At 49.9% G+C, this 17721-nt stretch overlaps 1 protein-coding gene across 6 annotated transcripts in view; it reads right to left on the reverse strand.

Moving 5' to 3' along the window:
* stpg2 (sperm-tail PG-rich repeat containing 2) overlaps positions 1-17721 on the reverse strand; it is a 587689-nt gene that overhangs the window by 441947 nt on the left and 128021 nt on the right. For all 6 annotated transcript variants that reach the window (XM_038792784.1, XM_038792780.1, XM_038792783.1 and 3 more), the window contains one exon: positions 3687-3841. In XM_038792784.1, the coding sequence (XP_038648712.1) occupies positions 3687-3841 (155 nt within the window). The remainder of the gene's footprint in view (positions 1-3686; positions 3842-17721) is intronic.

The following is a 17721-nucleotide window of genomic DNA, read 5'->3' on the forward strand; positions in this document are numbered from 1 at the left end:
TTTAAGTTATGAAGAGAGGTTGGATAGGCTTGGGTTGTTTTCACTGGAGCAGAGAAGGCTGAGGGACGACCTGATCGAGGTGTACAAGATTATGAGGAGCATAATCTCATAACTGTTCCCCTTAGTTGAAGGTTCAGTTACAGGGGGACACAAGTTCAAGGTGAGGGGGTGGAGGTTCAGAGGGACTTGAGGGAAAACTTTTTACCCAGAGGGGTGGTGACAGTCTGGAATGCACCGCCTGGGATGGTGGAAGATGCAGGTTGCCTCACATCCTTTAAAAAGTGCCTGGATGAGCAGTTGGCACGTCATAACATTCAAGGCTATGGGCCAAGGGCTGGCAAATGGGGTTAGGTGGGTGAGACAGGTGGCTTTCAGGTGCCAGTGCAGACTTGAAGGGCTAAAGGGCCTCTTCTGCACTGTGTGATTCTGTGGTACCTCAGCATTGTGAAATCTTCCACTTCCCATCCTTACACACTCTGAGCAAAACTACTCAATGTTTGAGGACAGTTGTGTATGTGAGCCTGATATTAGCAACTAATGTATACATCAATGTTCCCCTTGAGTGGACAGTCAAGAGGTCACACACTCAGGATGAGGGGTCAGCCATTTCAGACTGAGATGAGGAGGAATTTCTTCACTGAGAGGGCTGTGAAACTTTGGAATTCCCGATCCCAGAGGGATGTGAATCTTTGGAATTCCCAATCCCAGCGGGCCGTGAATCTTTGGAATTCCCGATCCCAGAGGGCCGTGAATCTTTAGAGTTCCCAATCCCAGCGGGCCGTGAATCTTTGGAATTTCCAATCCCAGTGGGCCGTGAATCTTTGGAACTCCCAACCCCAGCGGCCTGTGAATCTTTGGAATTCCTGATCCCAGAGGACTGTGAATCTTTGGAATTCCCAATCTCTGAGGGTCGTGAATCTTTGGAATTCCCGATCCCAGAGGGATACGAATCTTTGGAATTCTCGATCCCAGAGGGATATGAATCTTTGGAGTTTCCTATCCCAGAGGACTGTGAATCTTTGGAGTTCCCGATCCCAGAGGACTATGAATCTTCGGAGTTCCCGATCCCAGAGGGATATGAATCTTTGGAATTCTCGATCCCAGAGGGATATGAATCTTTGGAATTCTTGATCCCAGAGGGATATGAATCTTTGGAATTCTCGATCCCAGAGGGATATGAATCTTTGGAGTTCCCGATCCCAGAGAGATATGAATCTTTGGAGTTCCCGATTCCAGAGGACTGCGGATCTTGGAAATTTAAATCGTTGAGGATTGTGGCTGCTCGGTCATTCAGTATATTCAAGACAGTGATCGATATATATCGGGGCACTAAGGGAATCGAGGCATTATGGGGGTCGGACAGGAGTTGACGTAAACCTTCAGTTCTGATCATACTGAATGACAGAGGCGGCTCGAGAGAAAGTGTGGCTGACTCCTGCTCCTATTTGTAATCTCCTTATACCTAATCTGAAACTTTCCAAACTTATTTCAAGATTGTCTTTGTTGCTGACAAGACAAATAAGAGTTGAATCCTGAATCTGGGATGGATTTGGTCCCAGGTCTCAGAAGCTTAAAAATAACGTAACAAACCCACCCTGGGTCACTGGGTGTTCATTTTGATTCAGAGTATACGTACATAACAACATACAAATTAGGAGAAGGAGTAAGCCATTCGGCCCCTCGATCCTGCTCCACCATTCAATAGGATCACGGCTGGCCTAATTTTAATCTCAACTTCACATTCCTGCCTTCCCCCAGTAACCATTTACCCCTTTGCTCATCAAATTTCTGTCTACTTCTGCCTTAAAGGTATTCAAAGACATTGGGCTGAATGCAAAGCAAGTAATTCACATGGATTTAAATCTCATCAGCGGGTTGGACACTTCATGCTCCACCCTTCCGCGATGCTCCACCCCTATCAGGCGGAGGTCACACGGGCGCGAATTGGTGCGAGTATTTGCAAGAGGGGCCTGGACGCATGGCTGATGAGGGGGAGCAGGAGGCGAGAAAAACACTCAAACATTGTTGGGCTTTCTGGGGGGGGTTGGCTGTGTGCATGGGTCACGGGCCTTGGGTGACTGAGTTTTGTTTAATTTTTTTTTTAATTTAACATTTTTTAAAATTTAGAGTACCCAATTACTTTTTTCCAATTAAGGGCAATTTAACGTGGCCAATCCACCTACCCTGCACATCTTTGGGTTGTGGGGGTGAAACACACGGGGAGAATGTGCAAACTCCACACGGACAGTGACCCAGAGCTGGGATCGAACCTGGGTCCTCAGCGCCGTAGGCAGCATTGCAAACCACTCTGTCACTGTGCCGCCTTGACTGTCTGAGTTTGGATGTTCTCCCAGTGTATGCATGGGTTTCCTCCGAGTGCTCCGGGTTCCTCCCAAAGTCCAACGATGTGCAGGTTAGGTGGGGTTACAGGGATAGGGCTTTGGTGCGGGCCTATGTAGGGTGCTCCTTCAGAGGGTCGGTGCAGACTTGATGGGCCAAATGGCCGCCTTCTGCACTGTAGGGATTGCCTGTGTTGATAACCTGATTATAAATGCATGGTGCCAGACGTTGCTGAAGGTTTTGAAGATATCCATGATAATCTTCAGGGGCCGGAATTCAAGAGGGATGTAATACAGGCAACAAGATCTAGAGGGAATCCTGAAGAGTCACGAAGAGTGAATAATCATCCCATAATGAGAAATCATGTTCCCCTGGTGTGCGGACCATCATTTATTCCTTGAACTACCTTCCTAAGCAAAACAGACCATCTGCCATTACCTCATTGCTGATGGTGGGATCTTGCTGGGCACAGATTTGCTGCTGTTTCCTACAGTACAACAGTCGCTGCACTTCAAGGGGCATTTCATTGGTTATGGAGCATTTTGGTATGTCTTGAAGTGGGGAAGGTGCTATTTAAATGCAAGTTCCTTCTTTCATATTCCTTCTTCAAACAGCGCTGGTCAAAGATTGGGATGAGAGAGCGCCAACTCCCTCTCGTAGACGTGATTAAAAACATAAAACTGGAAGCAATATGTAAACACTGAGGAACACTAAGTGTACGCCATGTTAAGAAATGGAGTTATTACCATTGATCAGTTTAAAGCTAACTTTATGTGGAGAGTATTTACAGAATCATAGAATTTACAGTGCAGGAGGCCATTTGGCCCATCGAGTCTGCATCAGCCCTTAGGAAAGAGCACCCCACGTAGGCCCACACCTCCACCCCATTCCCATAACCCAGCAACCCTACCCAACCTTTTGACACTAAGGGGCAATTTATCATGGCCAATCCACCTAACCTGCACATCTTTGGACCTTGGGAGGAAACCGGAGCACCCGGAGGAAATTCACGGAAACACACGGGAAGAACGTGCAGACTCCGCACAGACAGTGACCCAAGGCGGGAATCGAACCTGGGACCCTGGAGCAGTGAAGCCACTGTGCTAGCCACTGTGCTACCGTAATGCCTAAAAGATGGGATTTTCCCACTGTGGATGGCACTGCCCACTGGCGGGACCTTCCAGTTCCGCCAAAATCAATGGGCTTTTGCATGGCTCGCCTGCCGCACCGCCGGGGAACCTGCCACGGGTGGGTCGGGGGGGCGTGTCGACTTCGACGAGACCGGAAGGTGCCGCCTAATTGTAAAAACTGAGTGTTTCGGCGCGTTATTCTACAGGGGACAATACCTTATAATCAGCGGGTCCTGGCATCTTTTGTCTGGCGGCGGAATGTAAACGGGGAGCTGTTGATCCAAATCCTCCTCCTATTGGATTCTCGAAATTGGCTTTCCTTTGGCTTTCCTGAGCCAGAGTGTGGTGCGTGATGTTGTAGCTTCCTGGACCTGTTCAAATCAGAAACACTTGGCACTCTATGTACTTGAGAAGTCCCTGTTTGCCACCCAAGATATGGAATCAAGCTGCGGGCATCCTCCACCACACTGGCGCCAACTCTCACTTTTCCAAATGAGAACATCCAATTACTTCTTTTGCGCCTCCCTGTTGATGCCATTAAGACATTGTTGTCACTACTGATTTAGGACATGAGGCCTCATTTAAATATGTCGGTGCCCAATTCTCCCGAGGCCCGGGAACTAACAACTGCACCTCGGAGACCGCACCATGGCGGCGTTTAGTGCCGTCCACACAAATGTGGACCAGGTGTAATGGCACCTGGGGGGGGGGGGGGTCTCCCGGGCATCAGAGGCCCCTGGTGGTCGGGCTCTGAGCAGGGTGGTACCCTGGCTCTCCCGCTGGCACCATGGCACTGCTGGCCTGGCACCTTGGTAGTGCCACCCAGGCAGCCTGCCAGCCAGGGTTCCCGAGTGGCACTGCAAGCTGGAAGGGCACTGCCAATGTGCCAGGCTGGCGGCACCCGGGTGCAGGTTCCCATGCCAAGGATTGGGCCCGGGGATGAGAGATGGAGTGATGGGGTCCTACTCCCTAAGAGGTAAGTTGGGGCGGGGGGGGGGGGGGGGGGGGGGGTGGGGGGGGGGGTTGGTCCCGAGGCCACGGCAATGAGACGGGATGTTCCTCGCCGAGGCCAAAAAAAACCCGACAGAGTCCCATATACACACCCAAAAACGGGACTCTGATATTTACTGGTTAAATCGCGCCCAATATAAGCAACCCATGTTGCTGAGAGCAGTTCTGGGCACCACACCGTAGGGAGGATATTTTGGCTTTGAAGGGGGAAATGAAACCTGGATTGCAGGGATTAAGTTACTAGGCGAGATTACACAAATTAGACCTGTTTTTGCTACAATTTAGATGGTTAAGGGTGATGTGATTGAAGTCTTCACGATATTAACAGGAAAAGGCAGGTAAGATAAAGACAAACTTTTTCTACTGGTTGGAGATTCTAAAACTAGGGGGGCATAGTTAAAAATCAGGGCCAGGCCGTTCAGGAGAGATGTTAGGAAGAACATCTTCACTCAAAGGGTGGTAGAGGTTTGGAATTCTCTCCCACAAATGGCAATTGATGTGAGGTCAGCTGTAAATTCTAAATCTGAGATAGATAAATGTTTGTTCAGCAAAGACATTAAGAGATGTTGGCAGGCCCATGTGGAGTTAGGGCACAAATCAGCCATGATCTCATTGAATGGGTTAGGAATGATGCACACTGGGTGGGGATGGTGGGCACTGGATTGGGGATGGTGGGCACTGGATTGGGGATGGTGGGCACTGGATTGGGGATGGTGGGCACTGGATTGGGGATGGTGGGCACTGGATTGGGGATGATGCACACTGGATTGGGGATGGTGGGCACTGGATTGGGGATGATGCACACTGGATTGGGATGATGCACACTGGATTGGGGATGATGCACACTGGGTGGGGATGGTGGGCACTGGATTGGGGATGATGCACACTGGATTAGGGATGGTGGGCACTGGATTGGAGATGATGGGGTAACACAGTGGCACAGTGGTTAGCACTGCTGCCTCACAGCTCCAGGGTCCCAGCTTCAATTCCAGCCTCGGGTGACTGTCCGTGCGGAGTTCGCACGTTCTCCCCGTGTCTGCGTGGGTTTCCTCCGGGTGCTCCAGTTTCCTCCCACTATCCAACGAGGTGCAGTTAGGTGGATTGGCCAGGATAAATCACCCTTAGTGTCCAAAAGGTTAGGTTGGGTTATGGGGATAGGGTGGAGGGTAGGCTTAAGTAGGGTGCTCTTTCCAAGGGCTGGTGCAGACTCGATTGGCCAAATGGCCTCCTTCTGTACTGTGAATTCTATGATTCTATGAATGGTGGGACAGGCTTGAATGGCCTCCACCTGTTCCTATGTCAGAGTTGGAATAACATGTTTCATGCAAGGCGTCACTTAATGGCATTTCCAAGGCTTACGGAAGGCTATTCGGCATAAGACACCAATTCTCTCACACCATTTCTTGGAATTCAATGCGGAAAAATATCAAAAATTTGTTCTTCGGACTCAAATAGGAGAGGCAACAGGGTTTGAAATATATACATATTCAAAATGCAAATCATTGAATAATTCAGGTGAAGCTACTTTAAATGAACAGCAGATTGAAAACATATTCTTCTTACCGTGGCCTTCATATTTCCCTGTATTTTGTGACTAGGAGACAATGAAACTAATCCTACTATTAATAAGCTGACAACTCAATATTCCCCTTCCTCAATCAAAGAAGTCACATAAGTGCCTTTGAGTGCAGCACTTTGGAGAGAAAGAAAGCATTTAACAAAAAAAAACAAAATCAATGACTGATAATCATAGGCTCTAATAATCTTTTTATCACTCCTGCTGTCAGTGATTTTCCTAAAATCCATTTTTATTGTGGGACACATCACAGAGAAGAGATATGAAAAATGGCAGCGGAATAGAAAGTATCCCTTTCATCTACAGCAGGAGCCATCACCTGGGGAGTTTTCAAAGCTTTGAGAATGTAGTTAGCATCTTCATTTAAGTGCGACTGATTTCAATATTTGCTCCCCTGGTTAGGCAATAAAATGCAATGAACATTAATCATGGGTAGATTTAAATTTTGTTTTTGAAGAAGTCGGGGCATACGGTGGGGCAGCATGGTAGCAGAAGTGGATAGCACTGTGGCTTCACAGCGCCAGGGTCCCAGGTTCGATTCCCCGCTGGGTCACTGTCTGTGCGGAGTCTGCACGTCCTCCCCGTGTCTGCGTGGGTTTCCTCCGGGTGCTCCGGTTTCCTCCCACAGTCCAAAGATGTGCAGATTAGGTGGATTGGCCATGATAAATTGCTCTTAGTGACCAAAAAGGTTAGGAGGGGGTTATTGGGTTACAGGGATAGGGTGGAAGTGAGGGTTTAAGTGGGTCGGTGCAGAGTCGATGGGCCGAATGGCCTCCTTCTGCACTGTATGTTCTATAAGTTTGAGGAAACTGCGCTCCCGATGAAGTCACTTGCTTGTCGGAAGCTCTGGGCCAGGATTCTCCGAAATCCCGACCAAGTGTTGACGCCGGCGTCAAAACCGGTGCGAACGACGCCGGCGTCAACGGACCTCCAGGCCCAGTCATTCTCCCCTTCCTCGGGAGCTAGAACAGCGCCGGAGTACTGTGCGCTGCTCCGGCGGCGAAATACAGCCCTACACGGCCGGCGCAGGTCAGTGCATGCGCATATTGGTGTCTCCTGGGATAAGACCGTGGTGATGCATTATGTGTAGAATTGTCATCCCTCCAGGATTGACCTCCAGGATTCCAGGAAACCGCAGCAAACAAAACTGGGGAGTAAAATTGTTGATGCCGAGAAACATTGTTCTCTTAAATTGTTTGAACTTCTGTTTTGACTAGTTATAAAAATATCAGAAATAGGGCACGGCCATTTGCCTGGCAAGAATCATCCAAGCGGGCAGCACGGTGGTGCAGTGGGTTAGCACTGCGGCCTCACGGCGCTGAGGTCCCAGGTTCGATCCCGGCTCTGGGTCACTGTCCATGTGGAGTTTGCACATTCTCCCCGTGTTTGCGTGGGTTTCACCCCCACGATCCAAAAATGTGCAAGCTAGGTGGATTGGCCACTCCAAATTGCCCCTTAATTGGAAAAATGATTGGGTACACTAAATTTTAAAAAAAAAAAAAAAAAAAAGAATCATCCAAGCAAATAATGGAAGAATCGTAGAATTCCTACGGTGCAGACGGAGGCCATTCAGCCCATCGAGTCTGCACCGACTCTCTGAAAGGGCACCCTACCGCAGCCCACGGCCCTGCCCTATCCCTCCAACCCCACCTAACCTGCACATCTTTGTACACTAAGGGGTAATTTTGTGGCACTAAGAAAGATTAAAAATAAAGATTATAAGTGAGCATGGCCAATCCACCTAACCTGTACATCTTTGGACTGTGGGAGGAAACCGGAGCACCCAAAGGAAACCCACGCAGACACGGGGAGAATGTGCAGACTCTGCACAGACAGTGACCCAAGCTGGAATCAAACCTGGCGCTGTGAGGGAGCAGTGCTAACCACTGTGCTATCGTGTCGTTCCTATTGACTTTCTAATTGCGAAGTTCCCGTTGTAAATCTCTAAGGATGAACATTCTGGGTGTCCATTGGCATGTCTCTCTTCCCAGCTCCTAACCTTTCAAATTCGCTACCTCTCTCTTCCCCAACTCCAATCTCCTCCAACTCTTCATCTCTATCCCCCCAACTCTAAACCTGTCCACCTCTCTCCCCGACTCCCAAACTTCTCCAACTCTCCATCTCTCCTTCCTCAACCCCAAACCTCTCCACCTCCCTCCCCCAACTCCAAACCTCTCTCCCCAACTCTAAACCTCCCCCCCCCCCCCCCCCCCCCCCGGTCCAACTCCAATCCCCTCCACCTCTCTCTCCGCAGGCAAGATGCTTCTTAAAACCTATTTCTTCGACAAAGCATTTGGCCATCTTCCCTATGTGCCAGAGTTGTGTCCAAACCCTACATGTTGTTATCTGCCCCAATCATATGTTCAGATTCACCCTGAGCTGTGCCCCAGGGTAGATTTTAATAATACATATTGTTAAGAACCTCCCAGATGTTAAGTGCGAGAGTATCTCAAACACAGAAGGGTAACTTGGAACACTGGTTCTGAGCTGTATATATTTTCAATTTGGTATAGAGTGAGAAAAGATATGCAAACAAGGGAGGAATAGTCCAGTCATTCTGTGATCAATCAATAGAGAATATTTATTAACTTAAAAAGAAAAACACATGGTAAGAAGGATGATAATACACTACAACAGTACTCTTAATGACACTGATGGCTATACACACAGTAGTACATGAAGTTATCCCTTTGCTCCCAACCCCCCAATGTTTCCTGAACTCTGAGACGTCCCTTGTTCCCAAATAACATCCAATATCATATAACTCTATGAGCTAAATCCAGCAGATAGTTACCATGCACAGGTTATTTGTCCACATTTGGGAAAACTGTCTTCAGTTTCATCAAAGGGGTAATTTTCATAGGTTCGAATTTTGGATTTTAAGCAGCTGCCCTTTTAGCAATAACTTGTTTTCAGGGGAGTCTTTCTTTGCAGATGGATGTGACTGTCAATGAAATGAAATAAAAATCGCTTATTGTCACGAGTAGGCTTCAATGAAATTACTGTGAAAAGCCCCTAGTCACCACATTCCGGCGCCTGTCCGGGGAGGCTGGTACGGGAATTGAACCGTGCTGCTGACCTGCTTGGTCTGCTTTAAAAGCCAGCAATTTAGCCTAGTGAGCTAAACCAGCCCCCCAATGGAGCTGCTGCTGCTGTGTTCCTTCCTCCAGTTATTGCGCTATAGAAATATTCTTTCCCTTTGATGTTACCAACCTTGTGGACCCGGCTTTTAGCATACAGGTGTCAATTCCCTTATCTCTCCACTTTGAAGTTACCTCTTCTGCATTCCATCGTTTTCATCTAGTCATATTTGTAAACACTTACTTATATCACTGGTATGCTAATTCCCATATCAGCACCCCCTCACACCTTATCAATTCCCCTTTTTATGTTACTCCAATTTCATTTTTTAATCTTAACCTTCCCCAATTCATAATACCTTCCCTAATTTTTTCAAAAGAAACACCTTAATTCGAAAGACAATTTCATTTCTCAACCATTTTTTGTCAGTTCTACCTTACTGAACGTTACAAAGATTTAAAACATGCATTTTTGATTTGATTTGATTTGATTTATTATTGTCACATGTATTAGTATACAGTGAAAAGTATTGTTTCTTGCATGCTGTACAAACAATGCATACCATACATAAGGAAGGAAGGCGAAACTGCAGAATATAAGGTTACAGTTACAGCAAGGTGTAGAGAAAAGATCAACTTAATACAAGGTAGGTCCATTCAAAAGTCTGGTGGCAGTAGGGAACAAGCTGTTCTTGAGTCGGTTGGTACGTGACCTCAAACTTTGGTATCTTTTTCCTGACGGAAGAAGGTGGAAGAGAGTATGTCCGGGCTGCATGTGGCCCTTAATTATGCTGGCTGCCTTTCTGAGGCAGCAGGAATTACAGATAGAGTCAGTGGATGGGAGGCTGTGATGGACTGGGCTACATTCACGACCTTTTGTAGTTTCCTGCAGTCTTGGGCAGAGCAGGCTCCATACCAAGCTGTGATACAACCAGAAAGACTGCTTTCTATGGTGCACCTGAGGGCCGTTGCTGACATGCCAAATTTCCTTAATCTTCTGAGAAAGTAGTCGTTCGTTGGTGGGCTTTCTTAACTATAGTGTCGGCATGGGGGGACCAGAGCAGGCTGTTGGTGATCTGTACACCTAAAAACTTGAAGCTCTCGACCCTTTCTACCTCGTTCCCATTGATGTAGATAGGGGCATGTTCTCCACTACGTTTTCTGAAGTTGATGATAATCTCCTTCGTTTTTTTGACATTGAGGGAGAGATTCTCTATCTCATTCCTCTGCTCTGTCTCATCATTTTTTGAAATCCGACCCACTACGGTGGTGTCATCAGCAAATTTGAAAATCGAGTTGGAGGGGAATTTGGCCACACAGTCATAGGTGTATAAGGAGTATAGTAGGGAGCTGGGGACACAGCCTTGTGGGGCACCGGTGTTGAGGATGATCGTGGAGGAGGTGTTGTTGCCTATCCTTACTGATTGTGGCCTGTGAGTTAGAAAGTTCAGGATCCAATCGCAGAGGGCGGAGCCGCGGCCAAGGTTACGGAGTTTGGAGATGAGTTTCTTAGGAATAATTGTGTTGAAGGCTGAGCTGTAGTCGATAAATAGGCGTCTGGCATAGGTATCTTTGTTATCTAGGTGTTCCAGGGTAGAGTACATGAACATGAAATCTTCTCCAAAGTATTTAGACACAAAGTTCCCAATAGTCCGTTTTACACTTGTGACAATCCATCAGCGATGATGTTTCCTTGTCCAGGAATGAGTTTCAAGTTGAACAGTTGGAGAAACAAACTCCATCTAAATAACCAGGTCGAGGACAGGGGTTACCAGCCGTGGTCGTGGCTGATGATGCCTATCCGGAGGCCAGAAACAAACATGGAGGCCCACGACAAAGCCGCCCATGCTGCGACCAGGACCATGATCGAGCGGAGCATCGGCGTCCTGAAGATGCAGTTTAGGTGCCTGGACCGCTTTGGAGGGGCTCTCCAATATAGCCCCATGAGGGCAGCCCACATTATGGTGGCCTGCTGCATCCTCCACAACATTGCGCAGCAATGACATTTGATTTGATTTATTTATTATTGTCACATGTATTAGTATACAGTGAAAAGTATTGTTTCTTGCATGCTGTACAAACAGTGCATACCGTACATAGGGAAGGAAGGAGAGACATGATGGAGCAGGAGGATAAACGGCAGGCTTCGTCCGACAAGGAGGGTGCGGGGGGATGCCAGGATGGGCAGGACATAGGGCCCGGACGGGCACAGGAGGCCGCACAACATGTGCATTGGGCTGCCGCGCATGCTACAATCTAATTGCTTCCAGGTTAACCGAATATGAGGCCTGGCCCCAGCACGTGCCCCCCCACCCTCCACCCCCTCCGTGTTTCCCACCTGCTTCACTATCGGGTGCTGGCTCTGGGTTGGCAGTATCAGTGGGCCTGGTCCATGGGACGGAGGATGATGACGACCCAATCCGTGATGACCTCTGCTGCCCCACATCGTTTGACGAAGTCTGACTCCAGCCCTCGGTAGCAGTTTCCACCGTTCGCCCGGGTGATCCCTGCATGCAAGCTGGCCATTCCATCTCACCGTCCCATCGAACCCCTGGGATGGTGAGGGTGGGGATGGTGTCTGGGGCGGGGAGGGAGGAGAGAGGTGGGCAGGGTGAGGTTGGGGCGATGATGGGTCACTCACCGGGTAGACCCTACCACATGGCGCCCCCCACGTATCTGGCCCCGTACCCTGCCACCTCTGAGGGCGACCCGAGGATGCCATCCAACTGCCCATGGGGGCCCTGACCCTTGTTCACCTCCCATCCACCACCCACCCTGTGACCCGGGTCGCCTTTGACAGCCGTCCTCTGGAGCGACCGGGCCCGTCTTCTAGATGTCACATGTGGCGTGGTGCCAGCCTGTTCTGCCCGCTGCCCATCGGATGCACCAAGGAAAGGTGGGGGGGGAATTCAGAGGCGCTGTGGTGTTCCGGCACCTCTCCTGCAGGGGTCACCGTTACAGGCCCCATCACTCTCTCCTCCCTCGGGGCAACTGCTTCGGATGGAGGTGACTGTGCCAGGTCACTCTGTGACTGTGCCAGGTCGCTCTGTGACTGTGCCAGGTCGCTCTGTGACTGTGCTGAATCACTCTGTGACTGTGCCAGGTCGCTCTGTGACTGTGCCAGGTCACTCTGTGACTGTGCCAGGTCGCTCTGTGACTGTCAGGTCGCTCCGTGACTGCTGAGTCGCTCTGTGACTGTGTCAGGTCGCTCTGTGACTGTGCTGGGTCGCTCTGTGACTGTGTCAGGTCGCTCTGTGACTGTGTCAGGTCTCTCAGTGACTGTGCCAGGTGCTCTGTGACTGCCGTGTTGCTCTGTGACTGTGCCAGGTCGCTCTGTGACTGTGGCAGGTCGCTCCGTGACTGTGCCAGGTCGCTCCGTGACTGTGTCAGGTCACTCCGTGACTGTGCCAGGTCGCTCTGTGACTGTGCCAGGTCGCTCTGTGACTGTGCCAGGTCGCTCCGTGACTGTGTCAGGTCGCTCTGTGACTGTGTCAGGTCGCTCTGTGATTGTGCCGAGTCGCTCTGTGACTGTGCCAGGTCGCTCTGTGACTACAACATAATAACATAAGAACTAGGAGCAGGAGTAGGCCATCTGGTCCCTCGAGCCTGCTCCGCCATTCAATGAGATCATGGCTGATCTTTTGTGGACTCAGCTCCACTTTCCGGCCCGAACACCATAACCCTTAATCCCTTTATTCTTCAAAAAACTATCTGTCTTTATCTTAAAAACATTTAATGAAGGAGCCTCAACTGCTTCACTGGGCAAGGAATTCCATAGATTCGCAACCCTTTGGGTGAAGAAGTTCCTCCTAAACTCAGTCCTAAATCTACTTCCCCTTATTTTGAGGCTATGCCCCCAGTTCTGCTTTCACCCGCCAGTGGAAACAACCTGCCCGCATCTATCCTATCTATTCCCTTCATAATTTTATATGTTTCTATAAGATCCCCCCTCATCCTTCTAAATTCCAGTGAGTATAGTCCCAGTCTACTCAACCTCTCATCATAATCCAACCCCTTCAGCTCTAGGATTAACCTAGTGAATCTCCTCTACACACCCTCCAGCGCCAGTACGTCCTTTCTCAGGTAAGGAGACCAAAACTGAGCACAATACTCCAGGTGTGGCCTCACTAACATCTTATACAATTGCAGCATAACCTCCCTAGTCTTAAACACCATCCCTCTAGCAATGAAGGACAAAATTCCATTTGCCTTCTTAATCACCTGTTGCACTTGTAAACAAACGTTTTGCAACTCATGCACTAGCACACCCAGGTCTCTCTGCACAGCAGTATGTTTTAATATTTTAGCATTTAAATAATAATCCCTCTTGCTGTTATTCCTACCAAAATGGAGAACCTCACATTTGTCAACTCTGTGTTCCATCTGCCAGACCCTAGCCTATTCACTTAACCTATCCAAATCCTTCTGCAGACTTCCTGTATCCTCTGCACTTTTTGCTTTACCACTCATCTTAGTGTCGTCTGCAAACTTGGACACATTGCCCTTGGTCCCCAACTCCAAATCATCTATGTAAATTGTGAACAATTGTGGGCCCAACACTGATCCCTGAGGGACGCCACTAGCTACTGATTGCCAACCAGAGAAACACCCATTAATCCCCACTCTTTGCTTTCTATTAATTAACCAATCCTCTATCCATGCTACTAGTTTACCATTAATGCCATGCATCTTTATCTTATGCAGCAACCTTTTGTGTGGCACCTTGTCAAAGGCTATCTGGAATTTTGGTAAATCATCACTAGTGCATCTGCAATTTCCCTAGCCATCTCTTTTAGCACTCTGGGATGCATTCCATCAGGGCCAGGAGACTTGTCTACCTTTAGCCCCATTAGCTTGCCCATCACTACCTCCTTAGTGACAACAATCATCTCAAGTCCTCATCTGTCATAGCCTCATTTCTTTCAGTCACTCGCATGTTATTTGTGTCTTCCACTGTGAAGACCGACCCAAAAAACCTGTTTAGTTCCTCAGCCATTTCCTCATCTCCCATTATTAAAACTCCCTTGTCATCCTCTAAAGGACCAATATTTACCTTAGCCACTCTTTTTTGTTTTATATATTTGTAGAAAATTTTACTATCTGTTATTATATTCTGAACAAGTTTACTCTCATAATCTATCTTACTCTTCTTTATAGCTTTTTTAGTAGCTTTCTATTACCCCGTAAAGATTTCCCAGTCTTCTAGTCTCCCACTAATCTTTTTCCTTCAATTTGATAAGCTGCCTTATTTCCTTAGATATCCACGGTCGATTTTCCCTCTTTCTACCGTCCTTCCTTTTTGTTGGTATAAACCTTTGCTGAGCACTGTTAGAAATCGCTTGGAAGGTTCTCCACTGTTCCTCAACTGTTTCACCATTAAGTCTTTGCTCCCAGTCTACCTTAGCTAGTTCTTCTCTCATCCCATTGTAATCTCCTTTGTTTAAGCACAACACACGAGTCTTTGATTTTACCTTCTCACCTGACTGTGCCAGGTCGCTCTGTGATGCACTATCAATTACGACGAGACGAGAGTGGAGAGTAATCGAGGCTTTATTACACAGAGATGTGGAGCCTCCCGCAGCTGCTGCCGAAATGGCTGCAGCTCGGAGAGCACACACATTTATACTCCGCCTACTGGGCGGAGTTGGGAGGTAGGGATCTACCCCGTACCTATAGTACAGGGGCCTTACCGTAATACCTTAATATGCAGTGTACACAATACAACAATGGTGACTACCACATTCACCCCCTGTTAAAAAAGAGTCCAGCGGGGGTGGTGGAAACTATTTACATACAGGTTGTTTAAAAAATACAGGTTGTTTAAAATTTAAGAAAGGCTTTACAAATTTAGACGTTCGGGCGCCTTGATCCGTCATTGCGAGCGCCACAGTTGTGGTGTTGAATCAGGCGTCGGTTCGGTTGGCGGTGACTCCGGGAGCGTGCCGACCTCATCTTCATCCACGAGTGGGACCAAGGGGAGGGCGGATTGTCCTGGAGCGGGGCTATGGTCGGGTGCGCCGGGGGGAGGGAGGGTGGCACCGGGGTGGGTGTATGGGGACCCAGCTGGTGCCAGGTCCCAGAGGAAGACTGTCTTGGCAGCTGTCGGGGTACGCTATGTAGGCGGACTGTGCGTTCGTGTGAAGTAGCTGTACCCTCTCAACCAACGCATCTGCCTTGTGGAGCCGCACGTGCTTACGGAGGAGAATAGGTCCTGTAGCTGCCAGCCATGTTGGGAGCGAAACCCCGGAGGTAGACATCCTAGGGAAGGCAAAGAGACGTTCATGGAGAGTTTTGTTAGTCGCAGTGCACAGGAGCAACCGAATGGAGTGAAGGGCGTCGGGGATGACCTCCTGCCAGCGGGAGGCCGGGATATTTCTGGACCATAGAGCCAGCTGGACGGCCTTCCAGACCGTCCCATTCTCCCGCTCCACCTGCCGTTTCCCCGGTATTTGTTAGGCAACCTGTATTTTTTAAACAACCTGTATGTAAATAGTTTCCACCATCCCCGCTGGACTCTTTTTCCCTGCATGTGTCCTGAAGCAGGCAAGATGGCGGCGCCCACGGGCTGCACGTGTGTGGCGAGCAAGATGGCGGTGCTCATGAGCCACACGTGGTCTGAGGCCACGGAGATCCTCTGGTTGGTGGGATGGACCGTGAGGGAGCAGCGCCATACCGTATCGGGGTGGATGAAGCTCTCAGTGCTCCCGGAGTCCAGAAGGCAGGAAACCTTGTGCCCGTCAACCTTCACTGTCGTCGACGCGGTCGTGAGGTTGTGCGGTCAGGTCTGGTCGATCGTGACAGAGGCCAGACATGGCTTGTCAGCGGCGATTGCGGGTGATGAGCAGCCCAATGAGGTGTCCGGCGAGCAGGGGTCCTGAGGCAGGGAAGATGTCAGGGCCCACAGGCCCCACGTGTTGTGTGGGGAGCAAGATGGCGGCGCCCACGGGCCGCACGTGGTCTGAGGTGAGGAAGATGGCGGCGCACGTGGGTCAAACATGGGAGATGCAGGGGAAACAGCGGCGACCGAGCGGGCCTGGCACACAGCAGCAAATGTCCCTTCTTACCGCAGGCCTTGCAGAGCGCGCTCCATATAGGGTGGCGATGTTGGGGGTGTTTTGACTGTCCGCAGAAGTAGCGCTTGGGTCCCCCGGGGTTGTTTGGCTGCCGCACGGCGCAGGCCTGAGGTTGGCTGAGGGAGGTCGCTGGTGGGGTGCACGGTAGGGTGTTCGCTGGCGGGGTCCACGATGTCCAGGAGGAGTGGGCCGTGCGGTCGGTGGCATACGTCTGTATATTGCGTGAGCCGACTGTGAGCGAGAGCACTAGTTTCTTGGTCGCCGCGAGGTCGAGGCTAGCCCCTTCTTAGAGTCGCTGGCGGATGTAGGCCGACCCTATGCCTGTAACAAACACATCTCTAAGTGGCAGATCAGAATGTTCAGCGGCCGAAACGGCCTAGCAATCTCAGTCTCTCACTAGGAATTGCAGGGCACGCCAGAAATGATCCACAGACTCACCGGGGAGTTGATGCCGCGTGGAGAGGAGGTGCCTGGCATAGATTGTGTTGGTCTGCTGAGTGTAGTTCTCCTTCAGTAGCGCCATGGCCTCAGCGTATTTCGGCACATCCCAGATGAGGGGAATGATGTCTGAGCCCAGCCGTGTGTAGAGGATCTGGAGCTTCTGTGCCTCTGAGGGTGGTTCAGTTGCAGATCCGATGTATGCCTCGAAGCAGGCTAGCCAATGTGCGAAAGCCGACTTGGCATTGTCTGTTTGAGGGTGCAGCTGCAGGCGATCAGACTTGATGAGGAGATCCATCGTTTTAAAATCTCTGCTTAATAAATTGATGCACTATCAATTACGAGACGAGAGTAGAGTGCAATCGAGGCTTTATTACGCAGAGACGTGGAGCCTCCCGCAGCTGAAGCCGAAATGGCTGCAGCTCGGAGAGCACACACATTTATACTCCGTCTACTGGGCGGAGCCAGCAGGCAGAGATCGACACCATTACCTGTAGTACAGGGGCCTTACCGTAATACCGTCGTATGCAGTACACACAATACAACAGTGGTGACTACCACACTCTGTGACTGCGCCGAGTCACTCAGTGACTGTGCCAGGTCGCTCTGTGACTGTGTCAGGTCGCTCTGTGACTGTGTCAGGTCGCTCTGTGACTGTGCCAAGTCGCCCTGTGACTGTGCCAGGTCACTCTGTGACTGTGCCAGGTCGCTCTGTGACTGTGCCAAGTCGCTCTGTGACTGTGCCAGGTCACTCTGTGACTGCCAGGTCGCTCTGTGACTGTGCCAGGTCGCTCTGTGACTGTGCCAGGTCGCTTTGTGACTGTGCCAGGTCGCTCTGTGACTGTGCCAGGTCGCTCTGTGACTGCCAGGTCGCTCTGTGTCTGTGCCAGGTCGCTCTGTGACTGTGCCAGGTCGCTCTGTGACTGTGCCAGGTCGCTCTGTGACTGTGTCAGGTCGCTCCGTGACTGTGTCAAGTCACTCTGTGACAGCCAGGTCGCTCTGTGACTGTGTCAAGTCACTCTGTGACAGCCAGGTCGCTCTGTGACTGTGTCAAGTCACTCTGTGACAGCCAG

This window comes from Scyliorhinus canicula, chromosome 3, assembly GCF_902713615.1.
Source record: "Scyliorhinus canicula chromosome 3, sScyCan1.1, whole genome shotgun sequence".
Taxonomy (NCBI): Eukaryota; Metazoa; Chordata; class Chondrichthyes; order Carcharhiniformes; family Scyliorhinidae; genus Scyliorhinus; species Scyliorhinus canicula.